Raw genomic sequence first — 20,403 nt, 5'->3', positions numbered from 1 at the left:
CACAATGCCAGGGCACTTCTATAGGCTAGGCTTGTAAAGTCCCCAGAGCCATTAGCCTAGTACACACCTATGAACATCAACCATTCCTGGAATAGAAAGTCACTAAAATTGTCCATACACTGTTCCTCTCTCTGCTTTTAGACTACCATGTGCATTCCATAATTTCATTACTGTTTACCAGTTGCTCTCTGCAGACCAATGTGATTCCCCTCACTGCTTGCTCCTCGAAAATCATCACATCACTTTCCTGAAATATGAGATTACTGTACTTAAGACCACAAACTCCTTTATCACCAGTGACAAAATTGTCAGAAAATGCACTTTAAATGTTAGCTACACTATTTTTCAATGCATGACAGTACCAGTGAGGACCAGCTGTGTACATCATTTAGTTTGCCTGTAATATTGTGGTTTGTTATAGCAATAACCCACGCCTGGATGTGGGTAATGCTGGATTTACCCACAGTTGGTGTGGTTTGGTCACGAGGGCGAAGCCAGAGTGGTCAAACAAAGACAACCGTGGGTTAATCCAGCATTACCCACACCCAGATGTGGGTTATTGCTATTATACAATGACATTATTTAAGAAAAAAAATAATGACACTTCTTAAATAATGGCATTGTATAATGCCTCCTTGCTGCCCTTCCGCTGCTGTCTGGTATTCTGCGGCAGTTCTGATGTACTGCGCATGCGTATGCTTACGCAGTAAATCAGAGCTGTGAGCAAAAGCAACGGAGAAAGCAAGATCTCAGTTGCTTTTTACAAACTGTCGCTATGTTAAAGGAGTTTAGCATAGCGAGACAGCTTTAAAAAAAGCAACGGAGAATCTCTGTTGCTTTTTTTAAAGCTGTCTCGCTATGTTAAACCCATTTAACATAGCGAGACAGTTTTGAAAAAAGCAACGGAGAAAGCAAGATCTCCGTTGCTTTTTACAAAGTGTCTCACTATGTTAAAGGAGTTTAACATAGTGAGACTGCTTTAAAAAGCAACAGAGAATCTCAGTTACTTTTTTTAAAGCTGTCTCACTATGTTAAACTCGTTTAACATAGCGAGACAGTGTGTAAAAAGCAACAGAGATCTTGCGCTGTCCATTGCTGTAAAAAAGTTATACTAATGGAAAAAGTCTGGGTGACCAGACCTTTTTCCATTACTATAACTCTGATTTACAATGTGCACGCTGACCAATCAGCGTGCACGTTTTGGAATATTAATGGGGGGTCATTGTATAATAGGTTTTTACTAAGTTTATGCTCCATGTCCTCTAGATAATCAGCTGCATCACTCACAATTGAGTGGAGACTCATTAAGTAGACTTTCCCTGTATATCCTGAGTGAAAATTTGCAGTCATTGCAACGTTGCATTACTTCCTTTAAGATTTATTTAATATTTATTAGTGGTGTTGCCCTAGATACTCTGTGCATTCCCATTTTACTATTCCCAGAAGTAAGGGATTTGACAGTGGGATGTGAATTTCATCTTGGAAAGGTTGATCAAGTAATATTGTGCTTCTAGAGTCTGGTAGCCTCGTGAAAAAGTTATTGGTAGTCAGCCAGAAGCGTTTAAGATGCAAGTTCACGTTCCTGTCTAGTATTCTATAAGCATAGAGTGCCTTCAGCTACTAATCCTTTTGTGCTTTAAGCTTATGCTGGATATTGCTTCGAGTCCAAGGCTTCAAGTTCTGTAATTTTTACGAACAGCTACAGAGTGTGGATCCTAGAAGGCAGCTTAAGCTTTACATTGAAAGGAGTAAGACTTCCAGTCAGATTGTGGGGTTAGGTAGCCTTAAGATTTTCTTTTTGGTGGAATTCCTGATAGCCAGGAGTGTTTGAGATTGGTTTGTTCCCCTCTGTATATGGTGTTTGTGTCCTGTAAAAGCTGCTTAATCTCTTTGTGCATTAAGGCTAAGTCAGTGGTGGCTTTGATTCCGATGCTCTGCTTTTTTCATTTTTTAAATAACTGCAGAATGGCTTGTAAGGGCAAATTGAGAAGTAAATTTTCAGGAGTTTTAGTCAATGGCTGTGCCACCCCCATGCCCCCCCCAAAAATTGTACTTGTAAGAAGGATATGCGAAGGACTTGCAGGATCCTGTAAGTAGCTCATAGTACTGGTGACAGTGCACCTTTGTTTTGAGAGATTGGAGCCGATACCTTGTTTTATTTAAGTATCTTCACTGAGCATTACAAGTTAAACTGCCAGCCAGCACAGAGGAAGACTTTCTTAATGCAGTCTTTCAGGGTTCTTTGAGGGTGCTTTGTCCTCAACTGGTTTATGTACTTATGTTTTGGAGATAAAGCAATACCTGTTAAGCAGAATATATCCAATCCCATTCCTGTCTATGCTGGGTTCTTGTCCCCATCTGTTTGATGTTGCATGTATTTTGTGTTTCAGTACAGTTTGTTGCCATCTGCATATTTAGCTTTGTTTGACTGACTGGTGAGTGGATGTGAGATGCTGTTTTACCTGGTTGCCTTCTGAGGGGGAGAGGGTGGCAATAACATACCGTATTTCCCTGAAAATTAGACCGGATCTTATACTCTTCCCCCACTGAAATACGCACTATGTCTCATCAGGGGATGCCTTATTTGGTACTTTTCTGTTATTAGGCAACAGTTCTAAGTACTGCGTTAACAGTTGTGTGAAAATCCTACATAAACAGTGCAACAAACGTTTCAACTTCAGAATATCTACACCTTGGCTTTCTCAGTGCAATATTTCATGCTTAACAAAGTGCAGAAAAATCTCAATACATGTGTATTGGAGGTGGTGAATAAAACTGAAAGCAAAAGCAATCCATTCTGTTACCCTGATAATGGAAAAGTTATTGAAATGCAGTCATGTCAGCATCTTCTGCAACATTGTCATAAGTCTCCAACCCCCAAATTCCGGCCTGAATTTCTTGTTCATAGGTTCATAGGTTCATACTAGGCTATCTGCCCAAGGGCATTTATAAGCCTAGCCCATAGTTATGTGGCTTTCGCCACCCCTTTAGTTTGAATAAAAACTATGCCTATCATTTTTCTGTGCCTCTGTCAAGCAGTGACACTGAAGTAATCCCTGGGGTATATCTGCGATCTCCCATCCATTGGTCAAGATTCCTCTTGAACAAGGCCAGCGAGGTGCTCTGCCTCACATGTACCGGGATTTTGTTCCACAGCATAGGGAGTCTCTGGGTGATGAATCTGTCCCTCCAGCACGTTCTATTTATAACCGTGTCAAGGTTTAAGTCTCCGCCCTTGTGGTTCTGAGGGATCTAGATTTTTGAGGTGAAGCATATTCATCAAATCTGGGTTTGACATGGCCTTATATGTCAGGCACAGGTCACCTCTGAGCAAGCGGTATGAGACTGAATAGAGCTGGAGTTCTTTCAGTCGGGCAGCATAAGACATATTTTTGAGACCATTAATCCTTTTGGTGAGGAACTTTGGGGCCTTTCAAGCTGCAGCAGGTGTCTGGTCAGATACATTCGAGCGGGCATTGTACTCAATCATAGGTCTAATGAGTGATGAGTACAGGGGGACGATGACCTCCCTTGATCTAGATGTGAATCCCTTCATGATCAGGTGGGCGATATAGAAGGTTTTCCTAACTACTTTAGCAACATGAGTGTCAAGCGAAGGCTACTGTCAACTTGGGTCCCCAGATCCCTGATGACTTTTTCTGTGCTTAGTGGATTGCCACCTATATGGTAGCTAGGGGTAACCTTGTTTTTCCCAAAGGGTATGACTATGCATTTATTGGCGTTTAACTTCAGGCCATGGCTCTGGCACCAGTTATCCGTTTCTGTGAGGCCCTTCTGGAGGATATCTGTGTCAGATGTGTTTTCGACTATGGCCCCCAGTTTGCAGTCATCTGCAAACTTTGTCAGCCATAACCCTCCTGTGTTTGCTTGTACTTCAGAAAAGTAGATGCCGAACAAGAGTGGACCCAGGACTGAGCCCTGTGGGACACCACTTGTGACAGGCTTTGAGTCTGACATGGCTCCAGCAACTCTGACCCTGTGGGTTCTGTCACTTAGCCAGTTTGCAACCCATCTTGTGATGTATGGGTTTACATTCAAGCTGATGAGTTTTTCGATGATACCTGAGTGGGGTATTGTGTCGAAGGCCTTTGCCAGGTCGAGGTAGGCTGTATGGACTGCCTTTCCCTCATCAATGGCCTTGGTGACTGTCTCGAAAAAGTCAACCAAGTTTAAGAGGCAGGATCTGCCTTTGACAAAGCCAAACTGGGTTGGATCCAAAGTCTGCAAGTTCCCTATGTCTTTATGAGTTCCATTATGATCCTCTCCATGGCTTTGCAGATAAGGCTTGTCAAGCTAATGGGGCGGTAATTTCCAGGGTCTGTGGAGGCACCGCCCTTATGATGTGGGACCACAGTCGCCGTGCGCCACTCCTTGGGTACGTATCCTGAGGTGAGGCTAAGATTAAACAGCTGTCCTAACTGTGGGTTTAATTCCTCGTTGAGTTCATGAAGCACACAGCCGGGACACCATCCGTCCCATGGATGCTGTGTTTTTGCCTTAGTGAGGGCAGTTCTCACCTGGGCGTTGGAGATGTTTGGGGGGCTACAATCCTCTGGAATAGATATCTCTCCTTTTGGGGGGGGGGGAGAAGTTTGCACTGAACCTGTCAGCCAGTATGTTAGCAATGTGTGTAGGTTCAGTAATTTTCACATAATTTTGAACCAATTCTGAGCATATCTGGGAGTTTCCTCCTAGGTTTCTAACATAGCTAAAGAAGGCCTTATGATTGTCTTTAGAGTCCTTGGCGATTTTTCTCTCAAAATTTGCCTTGGATGATTTTATGAGAGCTCTTATTTCCTGTAGAACCATTGGCCCCAATCTGTCATGCCTAACAATAGAGCTCTCCTTAAATGAGCACTGCTTGTCCAAGTAGCCTGCTCATAGTGCATTGGCAACACAGCTGTCAGTGATTTTATCCCATGAATTTTTCACCCAAGTCATGACCTCTTGCAGGCTAGGCTTCACAAAGTTTCCATGCTGATTTCTTTCCATTCTGTTTTCAATGTCATCGAGTTCCATGCGCAAATGGTCCTTGAATGGCTTGTTTATTGCAATATCAAGAGTCTGGAGATGGTCATTCCTGCGGGAGTCATTATTTGATCTATTCTCCGTGCAAGGAATTTCTTCATGTCTGTAGCGCGGTGAGTACTGGCTGAATCCCAGACTAGCAGACCTCTTTTGCCACCTCGCAAAACAAGTGGCAGCATTACATCGACCCACTTCCTTATAACTGCTTGTGTTCACCAGGCTTTTTTGGTTTCAAGAATGTAAATGCCTGAAACACATTCAATCTCATCTTTCTTGCCCTTACTAATGATTAGCGGTGGGGTTTTCTTTCCATCTAGACGAATTGCCAAAATACAGGTAACACTTGCAGTCTCATAACCAGTGGAGGGAATGTAGATTGACAAGGCACCCCTCTGATCAGTTGTTTGAGATCCTTGGCCCATAAACACTGCACTTTCATCCATAGCAATCATGTTGGAGACTTGGTATTTAGAAAAGTCAATGCCATCAGCAAAGGACTTGAATGCAAGTGCACGTTTAATAACTTAAATATCTCCCTTTTTGAATGGTGGTATTCTTAGAGACAGTTCATATCGCTTATGGAAGCCATCCAGCCAATGTTGTGATGCTTTGAATTCTTCTGGGGATATTTCTAACTGTGGTGCCATTGCAAGGGCAAATGCTTGAATGTCAGCCCTGCGCACAACCAAAGCGTTTGCTCTCCTGTTAGCAGTCCATTCACAAATTGTCTTCTAACTCAGGAAATAGTGGTTGCCGACCTGATCCACACTTGCACTTCTTAGCATTTCCCTCATCGGCCTGTTGAGCGAGGTTATCGTACGCTGCATGCCATTTTCGGACAATTCAGAGATCTAACTACTTCTCTTTGTAGAAAGCCGTCAGATTCTTTCCCTGGGAGTCCTCCACGATTCTTTTCTTGTAACTGACGGAATAGCTTTCTTTTTGCAGTCATCTTGTCTGCGGGGGAGTTAATTGAAGACTTACGAGACCGGAGTGGCAACACAAAATGGTGAATGTTAAGACGCAGCCACAGCCATTCGTCAAGTGCGTTGTTTGTACTTTGATCAAAGTACACCTGCCAGTGTTTATGGGCCAAGGATCTCAACCGTCAAGTGTGAATGATGATTAGAGTAAGAATCGTGGAGGACTCCCAGGGAAAGAATCTTACAATTTTCTGCAAAGAGAAGAAGTTGGGTGTCTGGTCCGAAAATGGTGAGCAGAGTACGATAACCTCAGTCAATGGGTGTCAATATTATTTTATAATTCAATACGTCCTTTGACTATCTTGTGTTGACTATCTTAACTGGGAGTTATTTTTGGGGTAGGGCTTATATCATGGCCACCCTGGAAAACCATGCTAGGCCTAATTTTCTGGTTAGGCCTTATTTACGAAGAAATACGGTAGTCCAGTGGATCGGCCTTTATGTATGGTGTCTTATTGGCCCATTATAATGTCATACTTTTAGGGGGGTTGCCCTTCGTCCCTCTTTCAGTGACCATAAGCAAATTATAATGTATAGATGTTCATCGTGCATACAGCTGCAGTCATAACAGATGGGTTATCCTGCCGTCAGGCGGGTCCTTGGTCGGCCGAATTCCAAAGTCTAGGTCTGGCGTCTGTTGTCGTCGCTTCCTCCCTGACAGTGCGGCAGGGGTATAAAAGAACCAGCCGACGCCATCTTCATCAGTCTTTCTTGCCATGCGGTGCCCGAAGCAGAAGCAGTTCGCAAGTGCCGGTCGGCCAGCCCCTGAGATTTACGAAAATATTTCAGCCGAAGTCATCTTGAAAGCTAAGTATCCCGTTGGGGAAACTCTTCTTGCCTCAGACCGATGTCAGACAAAGTTAATAATTGCATTTCATGTGGGAAGCAAATACCGCATAAGGATTTCCATTCTTTCTGTAGTCCTTGCTTAGGCCCAGACCACGACGTCTCGGCCTGCCGTTTTTGTGCTAGATTCAACAAACGCACTATTAAGCGTCGGGCGGAGTTCGCCCAACACTATTTTGGTAAAAAATGTAATTACATTATGTCGTCGGATACTCCGACTCCAGTTTTGAGTAAAAGACGCAAGGTTGGGAGGGTGGCCTAATGGTTAAGGTGTTTGCCTTACAAACGCAAGGTACAGGGTTTGAATCTCACAGGGGATAATTGGCTAGGCTTAAAATGGCTCGCAAGGGCAGTTAGCCTAGTATGAAACTATGAAAGATAAGGACCGACATACGAGGTCCGCGACTTCTACCGACAGCACGCTAAAGCTGACTACCGGTGCTCCGGTTCTCAGCGAGGCACCTACGCAGCCCCTGAGTACAGATGACGCTTCATTACCGGTGTCTTCTGTGCCCGAGGTCGCAGGCTCCTCGGCCCCCATTCTGACTACAGATACCGACGCCACTCTTGGCGGGGAAACTCAGAGTTTAGACAGGCCTACCACTTCTCAAGGTGTCTTCAGGCCTTCCTCCTTTTCCATTAAGGCTTTCACAAAATCTAAAGCAGCCATGAAAACTAAAAAACCCCTCTCAAGGCCCCATGCCTAAAAACAGATGCTCAAAATGGCTGAGGATTTGATTACTCTTATCAGGGGTTCTCAACCCCCTTCGGACAAAAGGCCCAGATTGGAGGAAGACTACCCTTCCTCAGATCAAGCCTCTATTACCTCAGAACATTCTGAGGACCAGGAATATTCATATTCCCCTTTTGAAGACTCTGATGCTGAGGAGTCCATTCCCTCGGTCTCCCCCCCCTGAGGACTATTCTTTTGGGGAAACCCTACATACCTTGAGGGAACACTTTCACTGGGAAGGCCAAGATTACTCAGATTCCAAGAAAAGGCTCAGGGATTTTCTCTTGCTTCCCCAGCACAGGCCTCTGGCTATCCCTCCTGTCTTGGATATATTAGATGTGTACACAGAAGCCAGCCTCAACCCAGATTCTTTACCTCTAGCTCCTGTTAAACCTGACAGGTATTACCGGGTTCCTGATTCACACTAGTTCCTATACAAAAGCCATGCTGCTGACCCAGAAACTATTTCACAGGGTCCCAAGGGAATTAAGGCCTCTACTGCTAAAAAACCATTACCTTCAGAGGGAGATTCCAGAGCTTTAGAAAGGTGGGGGGAAAAAGGTGTACACCTCGGCCACTTTAACCATGAGGGCATTAAAATGTCAGTTCCATATGTTAAAGTATCAACAGTTTTTGTTATCTCAGTTGAAAAGCAAAATGACCCAACCTGAGCAACCAGATTTAAAGGAATTGCAGGATTTGTTGCATAGTGCAGAGCAAGTGGGTAAACATACCTTGCAGTGTGGTTTTGATGCTTTAGAGGCCTCATGCAGAGCTGCTGTTACAGGGTCTGTCATACATAGACATGCTTGGCTCAAAGAGCAAACCTTACCAGATCATGTCAAAGCTATGCACCTCTTCAAAAAGATGTATTGTTGGGTGTTAAAGCTGAGGATGTACTAAAGAAAATGGAGGAAAAGGCAAGATCAATGTAAACAGTGAAAGATTTCCTACAGGTACAACCTCCACGTTTCAGCAGAAACTGGCCTTCAAAAAATTGGTCCTTTCCAGCCACGGACAGACCTCAGAGGCAGATACAGGCGCCCGAGGGGTAGAGGGCAATCTCAAGGATCATTCAGAGCCAGACAATGGCAAGCACCTACACCAAGAGGTGAAGAAGATAGATCACAGTCATTCAGAAAGCAGACACAATGACTTTCCCCTTTGCATGCCAAGCAAAGCTTTAATGGCAGCACCTTTAGGCGGAAAACTGGCTTTATTTTAAAAAAAAATTGGCATATTGTCACAAAAGACAAATGGATCCTGGACATTATAGACAGAGGCTACAAATTCCACTTTCACACCCTTCCAAAAATGAGAGGCATGCCAAACCTGCCACAAAATCAAAGGGGAGAGGCACAAAAACAAATTTCAACTCTCATGGACATGAAAGCTATTCAAGAGGTACCTGCAAAAGAACAGGGTCAAGGTTTTTATTCCAGACTATTCCTGGTACCAAGGAAGGACAAAGATTGGAGACCTATTTTAGACCTGTCCATCCTAAACACATATTTACTCGTACCAAAATTCAAGATGCTCACATTACAGCAGCTTCTTCCCATGCTGGGCAAGAAGTCTTGGCTGGTAACATTGGACCTCAAGGAGGCATACCTGCATGTCCCTATCAGACAAGATTGCAGAAGATACCTCAGATTTCTTGTAGGTTCAACCCATTATCAATTCTCTGCATTGCCCTTTGGCTTATCTACTGCGCCCAGAGTGTTTACGAAATGCCTGGCATCAGTAATTGCCTTCTGCAGACTTCAAGGGATACAAATATACCCATATCTGGACGACTGCCTGATCCAAGCGGACAGCAAGCACATACTTCTGAAACACCTGGCGTTTGTAATAAAACTGTTGAACTTTCTGGGATACAGAGTCAACAAAAAGAAATCAAAACTAATACCTTCTCAAACAATTTTCCTGGGTGCCAGCTTGAATACAAACACCCAGATGGCCTACCTCACGCCAGAGAAGCAAGGGCAACTATCTCAATACTTCAGCAAAATGGCAGCTTTCACCAGGCTGACTGCAAGGAAAGTCCTGCAGGCTCTGGGATTCATGGCATCTTGCATCCTGCTGATCCCATGTGCAAAGCTGCATACGAGAAAACTTCAATGGTACCTAAAAAACTTATGGTCTCAACACAGCCACAGTTAGGAAACAATTATACCACCCATTCCATGTCTTCAAAAGGAATTTCTGTGGTGGGCTCAAGCATGCCAAAGAAACATAGGTCTCCCTTTCTGCATGCCTCAAGCAAATCAAATCATCACAACAGACGCCTCGGACTACGCCTGGGGGGGGCGCACATGACAGATCAGTGCATTCAGAGAAAATGGTCCCAAAAAGAGAAGCACCTACACATCAATCAAAAGGAAATGCTAGCAGTACAAAATGCTATTATGACCTTCAAAGACCTACTGCATCCAGGCCAGCTATTGATGAGGACAGACACCACCACAGTGATGTGGTACATAAACAGGGAGGAACTCATTCATACCTCCTGTGTAGACTAGCCGTGTCCCTTTGGAACACGGCTCTGGAATTGCAAATCCAACTTCAAGCACAATTCCTGCCAGGGAAGGAAAACACACTGGCAGACAGCCTAAGCAGAAATATGACAGATCCACACGAATGGAAGTTGCATCCTCAAGTTTTCGCAAAGATAACTCAGGCATGGGGACAGCCAGACATGGATCTCTTTGCTACCCACAAATTACCAACTGAAAAATTTTTGCTCAAGGACCTATCATCCACAGGCCTGGAAAGTGGACGCACTTTCTTTCAATTGGACAACATTGACAGTCTATGCCTTTCCACCTCTTCCTCTGCTGCCCAAAGTTCTATTAAAAGCCAGAGCAGAGAGGCCAAACATGATTCTCATTGCTCCAGACTGGCCAAGACAACACTGGTATCCACTCCTGAAGAGCCTCATGCATTCCCCACCATGGATCCTGCCTCTAGTGCCTCTTCTGTTGGCCCAGCACAACTTCAAAACTCTTCAGTCAGCTGAAAACCCTCAATCTAGCCGCATGGAGAATCCCTTGATTTCCCAGCAGACCCTCCTCTCCAGGGAGGTGCAGGATGTCATCTTGGAGGCCAGAAGACCACCTACTAGAAAAGCCTACTCCGCCAAATGGAAACGGTTTTGTGCCTGGAATCAGAAAAAGAGCCAGAATCCTTGGGTAATTTACCTCAAATATTACAGTACCTAGCTGAGATGTTAAACAGTGGACTGTCTTTCTCTTCCATCAAGATCCATGCTTCAGCCATTTCTGCACAATAAAACACAGATCCTCCTTTATTCTCTCATCCTCTCAAGTCAGTTCCTCAGAGGGGCTAAGAATATAAAACCCCCAAGGAAACCACCAATACCTGCTTGGGACCTCAACTTCATTTTGGAAAAACTGACCCTGCCTCCATTTGAGCCAGCTGCTTCAACAGAACTGCAATATTTGTCATGGAAAACTGCCTTCCTTCTGGCTATCACCTTAGCACGCAGGGTTTCGGAACTACAGGCCCTCATGGCTGTGCAAACTTTCATCATTTTCCATCAGGACAGAGTTTCCTTACGAACCAACCCTTCCTTTATGCCAAAGGTAGTATCCAGTGTAGCCTTGAAGTATACTATCCACTTACCTACCTTTTATCCTAACCCACAAAACAAAGGGTAAAGACTACTACATTCCTTGGACATTCACAGACAACTTCGTTATTATTTGGACAGGACAAAGCCATTCAGAAAATCCAAGCAACTCTGTGTCCTATGCTCCAGGTGCTCAAGGAAAGGCCGTCTCCAAACAGACAATCTCAAAATGGATAGCCCACTACATACGCTTTTAGTACTCATTTCATGGAAAAACTGTGCCTTCAAGCATCAGATCCCACTCCACACGGGCCACAGCTACCTCTGCAGCTTTCCTCAGGGGGGTTCCTACCAAGGACATTTTGGAAGCAGCCACTTAGAGTTCTGTGCACACTTTCTCCAAGCACTGTCACCTTCCACTTTACTCTAAATCTAGAGTGGGCTTTGCCACAGCAGTCTTGCAGGGCATCATTGCTCCTCCTAGTTCCACTTAGTGCCTGCCACCCATTTTTAGCTTTGGGATTCTACCCATCTGTTATGACTGCAGCTGTATGCACTATGAACATAGTACAGTTTTGTACGTACCATAAATGTAGATGTTAGAGTGCTAATACAGCTGCCGTCCAGGTTTCCCTCCCTCCATCCCCTCTTGGGACAGGCCTTATGACAAACACCTTCTCATACAACCTGATTGGGGTATTCTTTTATGGTGTATTTGCTTGCAAACTACTGTTTTTTGATTATTTTACATTGCATTATTACATAAGTTTAGGTTTTGCCTTCCTTCTGGAGGAACCTGACATCTGGGGCAAGAAAAACTGAAGAAGATGGCGTCGGCTGGTTCTTTTATACCCCTGCCGCACTGACGTCAGGGAGGAAGCGACGACAACCAACGCCGGACCTAGACTTTGGAATTCGGACGACCGAGGACCCACCTGACGGCAGGATAACCCATCTGTTATGACTGCAGCTCTATTAGCACTCGAACATCTACATTTATGGTAGGTACAAAACTGTACTTTCGTCTTCTTTTTGTAGAGGTGATTAGCTCTCAACCTGAATGTCTGGGTGATACAGTACTTGATAAGAGTGATGGCTCTTTCTGGCAAGTATAGGTCAGGGTCCTTTGATTAAAAAGGTCTGAGGAGTTAGCCCTTCCAACTGCCTGACGCAACAGTGGGCTGTGTATGGGGTGCAGTATTGCTACTAAGTTCATAGTACTGTTGAACATCTAGCCTTCACCCTAGACACCACTTAGGTGACCTCTAAACCATAATATCCCAACATTGACAACATGGCTTTACAATTTCTTAATCTCTGTGGCTAGCTTGGTAGCTATGGGCATCATAAGACAATGTAGCAATTGTTTCATACTCTTGACAACCATTTAATCCTTAAAGAAACTAACATAGTATTCAACAGATGTACATACATACATAACTTCACTGGAGACAAAAAAAAAAAAAAAAGTTGCCAAAAACACACGCTACATCCTTCACTCATGCCACTCACCACATGCATAGACCTTGTTATACTGATGCACTTAAAAAGAAACCTCTCCAAACCTAAAAGACGACCTAGGCCATCAAACTGCAACACCTACCCTTGGCAGTCACTAAAGCACACACCAAAAGCAACACCTAACACTACACATAAGCCTCTGCTAAATGATCCCCCAAGAACAAAGCCCATAAAGCAAGCAACACTTTACCTAATACTCTTGTACGACAGATACTCCTCTCACCAGGATGGACAAGAAGATAACTTTAGCTGACTATCTGGAGCCAGGATCCATAGTGTCTTGCATGCACTCAGGTCACTGTGCCCCAGTAACTCGTGTGGGTGAAATGACCTGAGATGTAACTGAAATGAGACATTGCAGATCTCTGAATGTGTTACAGATACGTGCCTTGCATTGAGCAGCATTCTACATTCACCAAGGATGATGCCACAATATGAACAGAAAATTTGATTTTAATAATTTTGATTCACTAAAGGCATCTTGCAGGACTGCTGTCACATGGTCTGTACTTAGAAGGCATGCTTGGCTTAAGGAGCAATCTTTGCCAGATCATGTTAAGGCTAAATTGCTGGATGCACCCTTAAATCAGGACCGCCTGTTTGGCAACAAAGCAGTAGTAGTACTTAAAAAGATGGAGGAAAAAGCTAAATCTATGCAAACTGTTAGATTTCGTACAAGTACAGCCTCCAAGATTTAGTAGGCATTGGCCCTCTAGGTATTGGTCCTTTCCTACCTCTTCCAGGCCTTCAGTCCAAACCCAGAACCAGCAGTACACCCAGGTTTCAGTCCCAAGGTACGCACAGGACTAAGCAGTGGGGGGGGGCTCACACTTCCAAATCGGGGAGTAGTGAGAGACCCCCCCCCCCCATGGTAAACTGTCTCAGTGACTTAACTTTAAAACTTCCAAGCCCTTCTCAACTGACTTCTCCTTTAGGGGGAAAGATTGCTCTGCAGACAAAAAACTGGGAACTCATTACCCAGGACAAATGGGTTTTAAATCTAGTTTCCCAAGGACACAGATTTCACTTCCACACGTTACCAACCCCAAATGGTTAGCCAGATCTACCCCCAAATCAGTGGGCAGAGGCTCAAAAGCAAGTATTCTCTCTCTTAAGCATAAGGGCTATTCAGACTGTACCAGAAGAGGAAAAGGGACAAGGTTTCTACTCAAAACTTTTCCTGGTACCCAGAAAAGATAACTCATGCCGTCCTATCCTGGACCTTTCCATCCTAAACACCTTTTTGGTGATCCCAAATTTCAAGATGCTAACTCTTCACCAGTTGCTTCCTATGCTAGGCAAGGATGCCTGTTTGGCAACACTGGATTTAAAGGAAGCCTACCTGTATATCACAGTCAGGGAATCTTGCAGAAATACCCACGCTTCAAAGCAGGCTACATGCATTATCGGTTCTCTGCACTGTCCTTTGGCTTATCTACTGCGCCCAGGGTATTCACAAAGTGCCTAGCTCCAGTCATTACATTTTGCAGGCAAAGAAATATTCAAATATACCCATACCTGGACGTTTGTCTAATTCAGGCAGAAAGCCAGGACATACTTTTGAATCATCTGGCGTTTGTACAAAAGGTGCTATCCTGTCTGGTGTACACCATAAACAAAAAGAAATTGCATCTTGTACCCGGTCAACAAATTATATTCCTGGGAGCAAGCTTGACCACAACTTCCCAGATGGCTTTTTTCACGCCAGAGAAACAAATTCATTTGACAGCTTACTTCAAAATAAGGGCCACAAAACCCCTGCTGTCTGCAAGGCAAATACTGCAAGCCTTGGGGTTCATGGCCTCCTGCATTCTCCTAATTCCATATGCAAGACTGCATATGGGGAAACTACAATGGTATCTAAAAAACCTATGGTGTCAACATTCTCAGGATTTAGAAGCTATGATTCCTATCATACCTTGCCTACAGTTAGAGTTCCTTTGGTGGGCAGAGGCCTACCACCAAAACAAGGGACTACCATTCACTCTATCCCCAGCCGCCCAAACACTAACTTCAGACGCATCAGACTGTGCATGGGGGCTCACCTGGCAGGGAAGTGCATTCAGGGCAAATGGAACCAAAGTCAAATGCACCTGCATATCAATAAAAAATAAATGTTAGTTGCACAGAATCCTCTGACAGCCTTCAAGGACCACATTCTTCCAGGACAATTAATGGTAAAGACTGACAACACCACTGTTATGTGGTACATAAGCAGGAGAGTACCCATTCATATCCCCTCTGCAGACTAACCATGACTCTGTGTAACACAGCCTTGAGCTACCAAGTGCACCTACAGGCTCAATTCCTGCCAGGAAAGTTAAATACACTGATAGATGAACTAAGCAGAAGTCTCATGGACCCACATGAGTGGAAACTGGAACCAAAGACTTTCAAAATGTTAAATGTGGGAGCCCAGATATAGACCTGTTTGCCTCCCCCCAGAGCTACCAATTGGACAAATTCTGCACAAGGACTCCCCACAATCAAGCTTGAAAAGTGGATGCCCTGTCCTTCACCTGGAAAAATCTATCAGTTTATGCCTTTCCTCCTCTACTTCTCCTCTCCAAAGTACTACTAAAGATCAAACAGGACAAATCAAGGACGATACTGATTGCACCAGACTGACCATGCCAACACTGGTACCCCATCTTGCGCAGTGTCACTGCTGGTACCATTGCACCTGCCTCAGAACCCCCTACCCTGCTGTCCCTGTAGGAGGGCCAGATTCTGCATCCTTGGCTTCAAACCTTGAACCTGGCAGCCTGGCTAATTACCTGATCTCTCCGTTACCATCCCTCATTAAACAAGTGTTGGATGTCATTCTAGAGGCAAGGAGGACTAGTATTAGAAAATCTTATGCTGAAAAATGGAAAAGATTCTTTTCCTGGAACCAAACTCAAGGGCTGGGCACAGCAGCGCCCAGTTTACCTCAGATTCCTCAATACTTAACTGAGATGCTTCACAAGGACCTTTCCATTTCCTCCATCAAAAGTCACGCCTCAGCCATTTCAGCTCATTACAACACAGAACCACCCCTCTTCTCTCATCTACTGCTTAAGCAGTTCCTCAGATGGGCCAAAAACTTAAGACCACCCAGGAGAGCCCCAACTCCAGCTGGGGACCTTAACTTTGTATTGGAAAAACTCTACCTCCTTTTGAGCCAGCTGCAAGTTGTTGTTGTTGTGTCTTTCGGCTTTTCCTGGTTAGGGGTCGCCACAGCAGAACTCCGGTCCGCTAATGATTGGCAGTAGATTTTTACGTGCCGACTTGCCGGGCCTGGCGCACAACCTTCAACGAAGGAACGCCCATTCACGCATGTCGCCACACAGAAGACGCTCTGAGAATCGAACGGGACAACGTCTTACTGTGAGGCGACAATGCTACCGCAGCAGCTGCAAGTGCAAGGTTAAAATTCCTTTGTTGGAAAACAGCCTTCCTTTTAACAATCACTTCAGCAAGAAGGGTGTCTGAATTACAAGCCCTTATGGCAGTGGAGCCTTTCATCATCTTTCACGCGGACAGGGTGTCCCTCAGGGCCAATCCCTCTTTCATACCCAAGGTAGTATCCAGTGTGGCTCTTAATCAGTCCATTCATTTGCCAACATTTTTTTTCTAATCCACAGAACAAAGGGGAATAGATACTGCACTCCTTAGATGTGCACAGACAACTTGGATTTTACTTGGACAGGACTAACCCTCAAAGGAAATCTGAACAGCTGCTGGTGGCATTTGCTGCAGGGGCCGAGGGGGGGGGGGGGGGCATTTCAAAGCATAGGCCGTTGCATTAATTTCTGCTATCAGCACCATGGAAAACCTATCCCACAGAGGGGATAAGACCACACTCAACCAGGGCTGCATCTACCTCTACAGCCTTTCTCAGAGGTGACCCTACCAGGGAAATCCTAGAAGCTGCTACATGGAGTTCTGTACATACTTTCATCAAACATTACCTTGCAAATTTTCATCTAAATCCAGAGATGGTTTTGCCACTGCAGTCTTGCAGGGCCTTATAGCTAGTCCTAATGCTATCTAAATTCCTCCTCCCATCCTTAGCTTTGGGAATCTACCCAAATGTGATGACTGCAACAGTGAAACACAAAGAACATAGTACAGTTGTGTACACTTACCATAAATGTAGATGTTCAACTGTATTCATTGTTACAGTCCTGGTTACCATCCCTCCAGCCCCCCTGTCTTCTTTTGGCTATGCCTCTATTCTCCTTTACTATGCTTAAAAGCTTTTAGGTGTATTTGCTTTTTTGTTGGAAGTATAACCTTCAGGCCGACTGAGGGCTACTGCAAGCAGATAACCCAAATGTGATGACTGTAACAGTGAATACACACGGACATCTACATTTATGGTAAGTATACACAACTGTACTTTCTTTGGTATGTGAACAAACGGGGGGGGGGGGGCAAGATCTTACTTGCTATGCAGACTTGCACTCCAGGCCTGAGAACTGGCGGTCTGACATGGAGCAGCTCTGCAGGCCATCTATATGCTCTCAGCCCAGAACACGAAGGCAGACACCCTAAGCAGATCCATCTCTCAATCTCATGAATGGATGTTTCACAGGGATGTGTTTCTGGACATAGTCCACAGGTGGGGTACACCACAAAATAGACCTGTTTGCCTCCCCTCTGAACAGGCAGTTTCCACAGTTCTGTACTAGTGCTCCCAGCCCCCTAGCGAGGGCAACAGACGCCTTTTCTGTGTCTCGGGAGGAGATGTTTCTGTACCCTTCCCACTCCTACAGAAAGTCCTGATGAAATTTCAGCAGGACAAATCAAAAGATTTGCTGGTGACCCCCTTTTGGCCAAGAAAGCACAGGTTCCCCCTGTTCTGCATTTAGCTAGGAGAAATCGCAAGTTACCTCACAGAGTAGACTTGCTCACACAGGTGCTTTGAGTTGTGTATTTTACCTGACGTTTGTCAAGAAGAAATTTATTTTGATTTGTATTTGCTTTATTTTCTTAGTGGTCATTGCAAGTGTGAGCTTTTATCTTTTGAAAGCTTGTCTTGGAAGTTCTGCATTGTGGGTGACTTAAATTTTTGTTTTTTATAAATGATTTACTGAATAGTTGGTACCTTCTGAATTGATGGGGTGGGGCAGATTAAGTTGGAAGGTTTAATTCTTTCTCTCCTTTCAATTAAAGGCCTCCAAAAATGCAGAAAATGCCACTACTGGAGAAGCAGTAGAAGAGAATGAAGCTGGAGATTGAAGGTTGTCATTTGTACATGGTGTCCCTAAAACTGACTGGTCAGTCTTTTCTGTAGTGTCCGCAACGCACCCTGAAGAAACAAAGCAAAGAACTGGTGCTGTTTCTTCTAAAGAGATGGTTCCTGGACTTCCCAGTGTACTACCAGCTCCTATTGACTTCTAATGATGGGAGGATCACAGGATTCAGTAATAAACAGTCTGCTTTAAAGAAAATAAATTACCAGTAATACACAAGGGAAAACATAATATAAATTTTGTTAAATTTTTATACTTGCCCTGCTTGAAAGATGTGTGTTAATGTGAAAGCTGTATCACTTAATTTTGTGGCCTGCAAACCACAACATAACACCAATATTTTTTTTCCAAAACAGTTCTACTGACTCGAAAGTTCTGTTTTGACTGCTAACATGGTAGCTGGGATTTCAGCCAGCAGTCAGGAAATATTGAAACTGTTATTTTTCCATAGACTCGTAACTTTGAATTGAAGTGTGGAATTGTCTTGCAGTGTTGTGCCCTCCTGTCCTTTTGTTCTTAGTACCTACCACTGTGTTAAGTTATTTTCAGGTTACTGTTTTGAATTTCTGCTTTTTCTCAGGGCTGAGCCTGCAACACCTGAGCTGTCACCAGTTACTTTTTTCTTTTTAATTTTATTAAATATTTTGGAAAATCTCATTCCTACTCCCCACTTTGAGGAAAAGTAGGGGAAACATTGTGAACTGAGAACCCCTTCAAAGTCCACGTGGTGATTTTAGGGAGCTGCATTGAGAATTTTTGGATCGATAGTTCTGCTGTTATCTAAATTTCATTGCTCACACTCCTGTGAGGGTGTGTACACAAATGAAAAAATATATATATTTTAGGGTCTTATTTAGATGATTTGTTGGGAGACTTAATCATTTTTTTCTGAGTGGTTTTGTTTACCCACAGGAGCAGTGTCAATTCTGTCTTGCCATCCATTTATAACTGGACTAGGTTTGTTGGTCCACTTGCTTTCCTGGAAGAAAAACTGTAGTTCTGTTGCCTGTTTTGCTTCTACGTGCAGTAAACGCTGGGAAGATGAATTCATCTTTAGACATGTTGTGGGCGTGAGCACTTAAGTGATTCTTGCTCTGTTTTTATTGGGACATTTTCTGGCAACAGTTGACTGTTAATTCCTTGTATTCAGGAAAATGCAATTCTTTTTTAAAACTTTGAAAAAGTGTATATAAATTAGAGATTAGTCATAATTATGAATTTAAAAAGACTTTAAAAGGCTCTCTTACAGTGCATTGTCATATGACCAGGTAAATTTTCAGACGGGTCATTAAATGCTCAGGCAAAGTGTGATTATTCCTTTGAAGTTAGAATTGTATCCAGACTGTCAGAATATGTTGCATCAGTTTGGGGTTTGTGCTTTATTCCAGTGACGACTCCTTGGTGGTGTTGGAGACGAGTGCAATGCAGAAGCAAAATGCTTGAAGGGTTTGAACATTTTATTTGCTCTCTGTAGGTGAGAGATGGAGCTGCATTGCTTGCAGTTCTTTCTGTAACTAGATGTCATGCAGGACAGTACCATATCTTAGCATTATAGTCTGTTGCAGTAACCACAACAGTGCAGGAATTTGTAAACCCCATAACGGATGCTTCCCTTTATTGGCTGGAATGGCATGAGCCCAGCTAATCAGATGTGTTTGTGTGTCTGGATGATTAGTTTAGCACATTCTTGCATATTGAAGAGCATTGTGTCAAAAACTCTGCAAACAAATTATTTGCAGTCTGTCCGAACAAGTTTGATCATTGAGAATCCATTCAGGATAAACTTTATTTTCATACAACAGCCTTTCCTGACTAGTGATGGGTCAGCGACTTCTCTTTCCTGCAGTTCATGGCAGTAGGTTGCCAGTACCAGTGCTTGGCTGGCTAAGCCTGGCATAGTGATCAATGGGTGTGTTCAGTTTGGAATATTACAGGAACAACAGGACTTAAAATTACTGATTCTTGGAATTGCCTGTGTTAAAGCACATCCCCCCCTCTTTGTGTACTGTAAAACAGTCCCATATGGTCGACGCCTTTTGTTTAGAAAGGTGTTTAGTGCCCTGTTGTTCATAGTTCTGTGTGATGTCTTTGTTTTATTTGCATATGACATAGGAGCTCAGTTTGTCATCTGGATCTCAGTTTTTTGGGGGCCGCTGTGGGGATTGTTTAAATAAATTAAAAAAGTGAAATGCTGTTATTTATTTTATATTTTTTTTTATATTTTTTTATATATATTTGTATCAACAATGTTGCAGAGGTTAGTAGAAATGTAATTTGAGAATTGTAAAATATCCACCTAATCACTGATAATTTATGAAGCATCTCAAAGGTGAGGCTTTTTGGTACTGATTAGTGACACTTCACAGTTGCTGTGTTTTCAAGGCCTGTGTAATATGACCCAGTTTGCGCCTCCATGCTGTATCATTTCAGTTTTAGTAG

At 43.7% G+C, this 20,403-nt stretch overlaps 1 protein-coding gene across 1 annotated transcript in view; it reads left to right on the top strand.

The window, feature by feature from the left end:
• Positions 1-20,153, top strand: part of PA2G4 (proliferation-associated 2G4) — a gene marked incomplete in the record, with an annotated part of 522,843 nt that extends 502,690 nt beyond the window's left edge. Inside the window, 1 exon segment of the mRNA XM_044083746.1 lies at positions 17,885-20,153. Coding sequence (XP_043939681.1) covers positions 17,885-17,950 — 66 coding nt within the window.
• Between the last annotated feature and the right edge of the window lie 250 nt (positions 20,154-20,403).

The sequence above is a fragment of the Protopterus annectens genome, chromosome 9.part0, assembly GCF_019279795.1.
Source record: "Protopterus annectens isolate FY-2018-M chromosome 9.part0, PAN1.0, whole genome shotgun sequence".
Lineage (NCBI taxonomy): Eukaryota > Metazoa > Chordata > Ceratodontiformes > Protopteridae > Protopterus > Protopterus annectens.
This window is presented reverse-complemented; position numbering and strand designations above follow the sequence as displayed.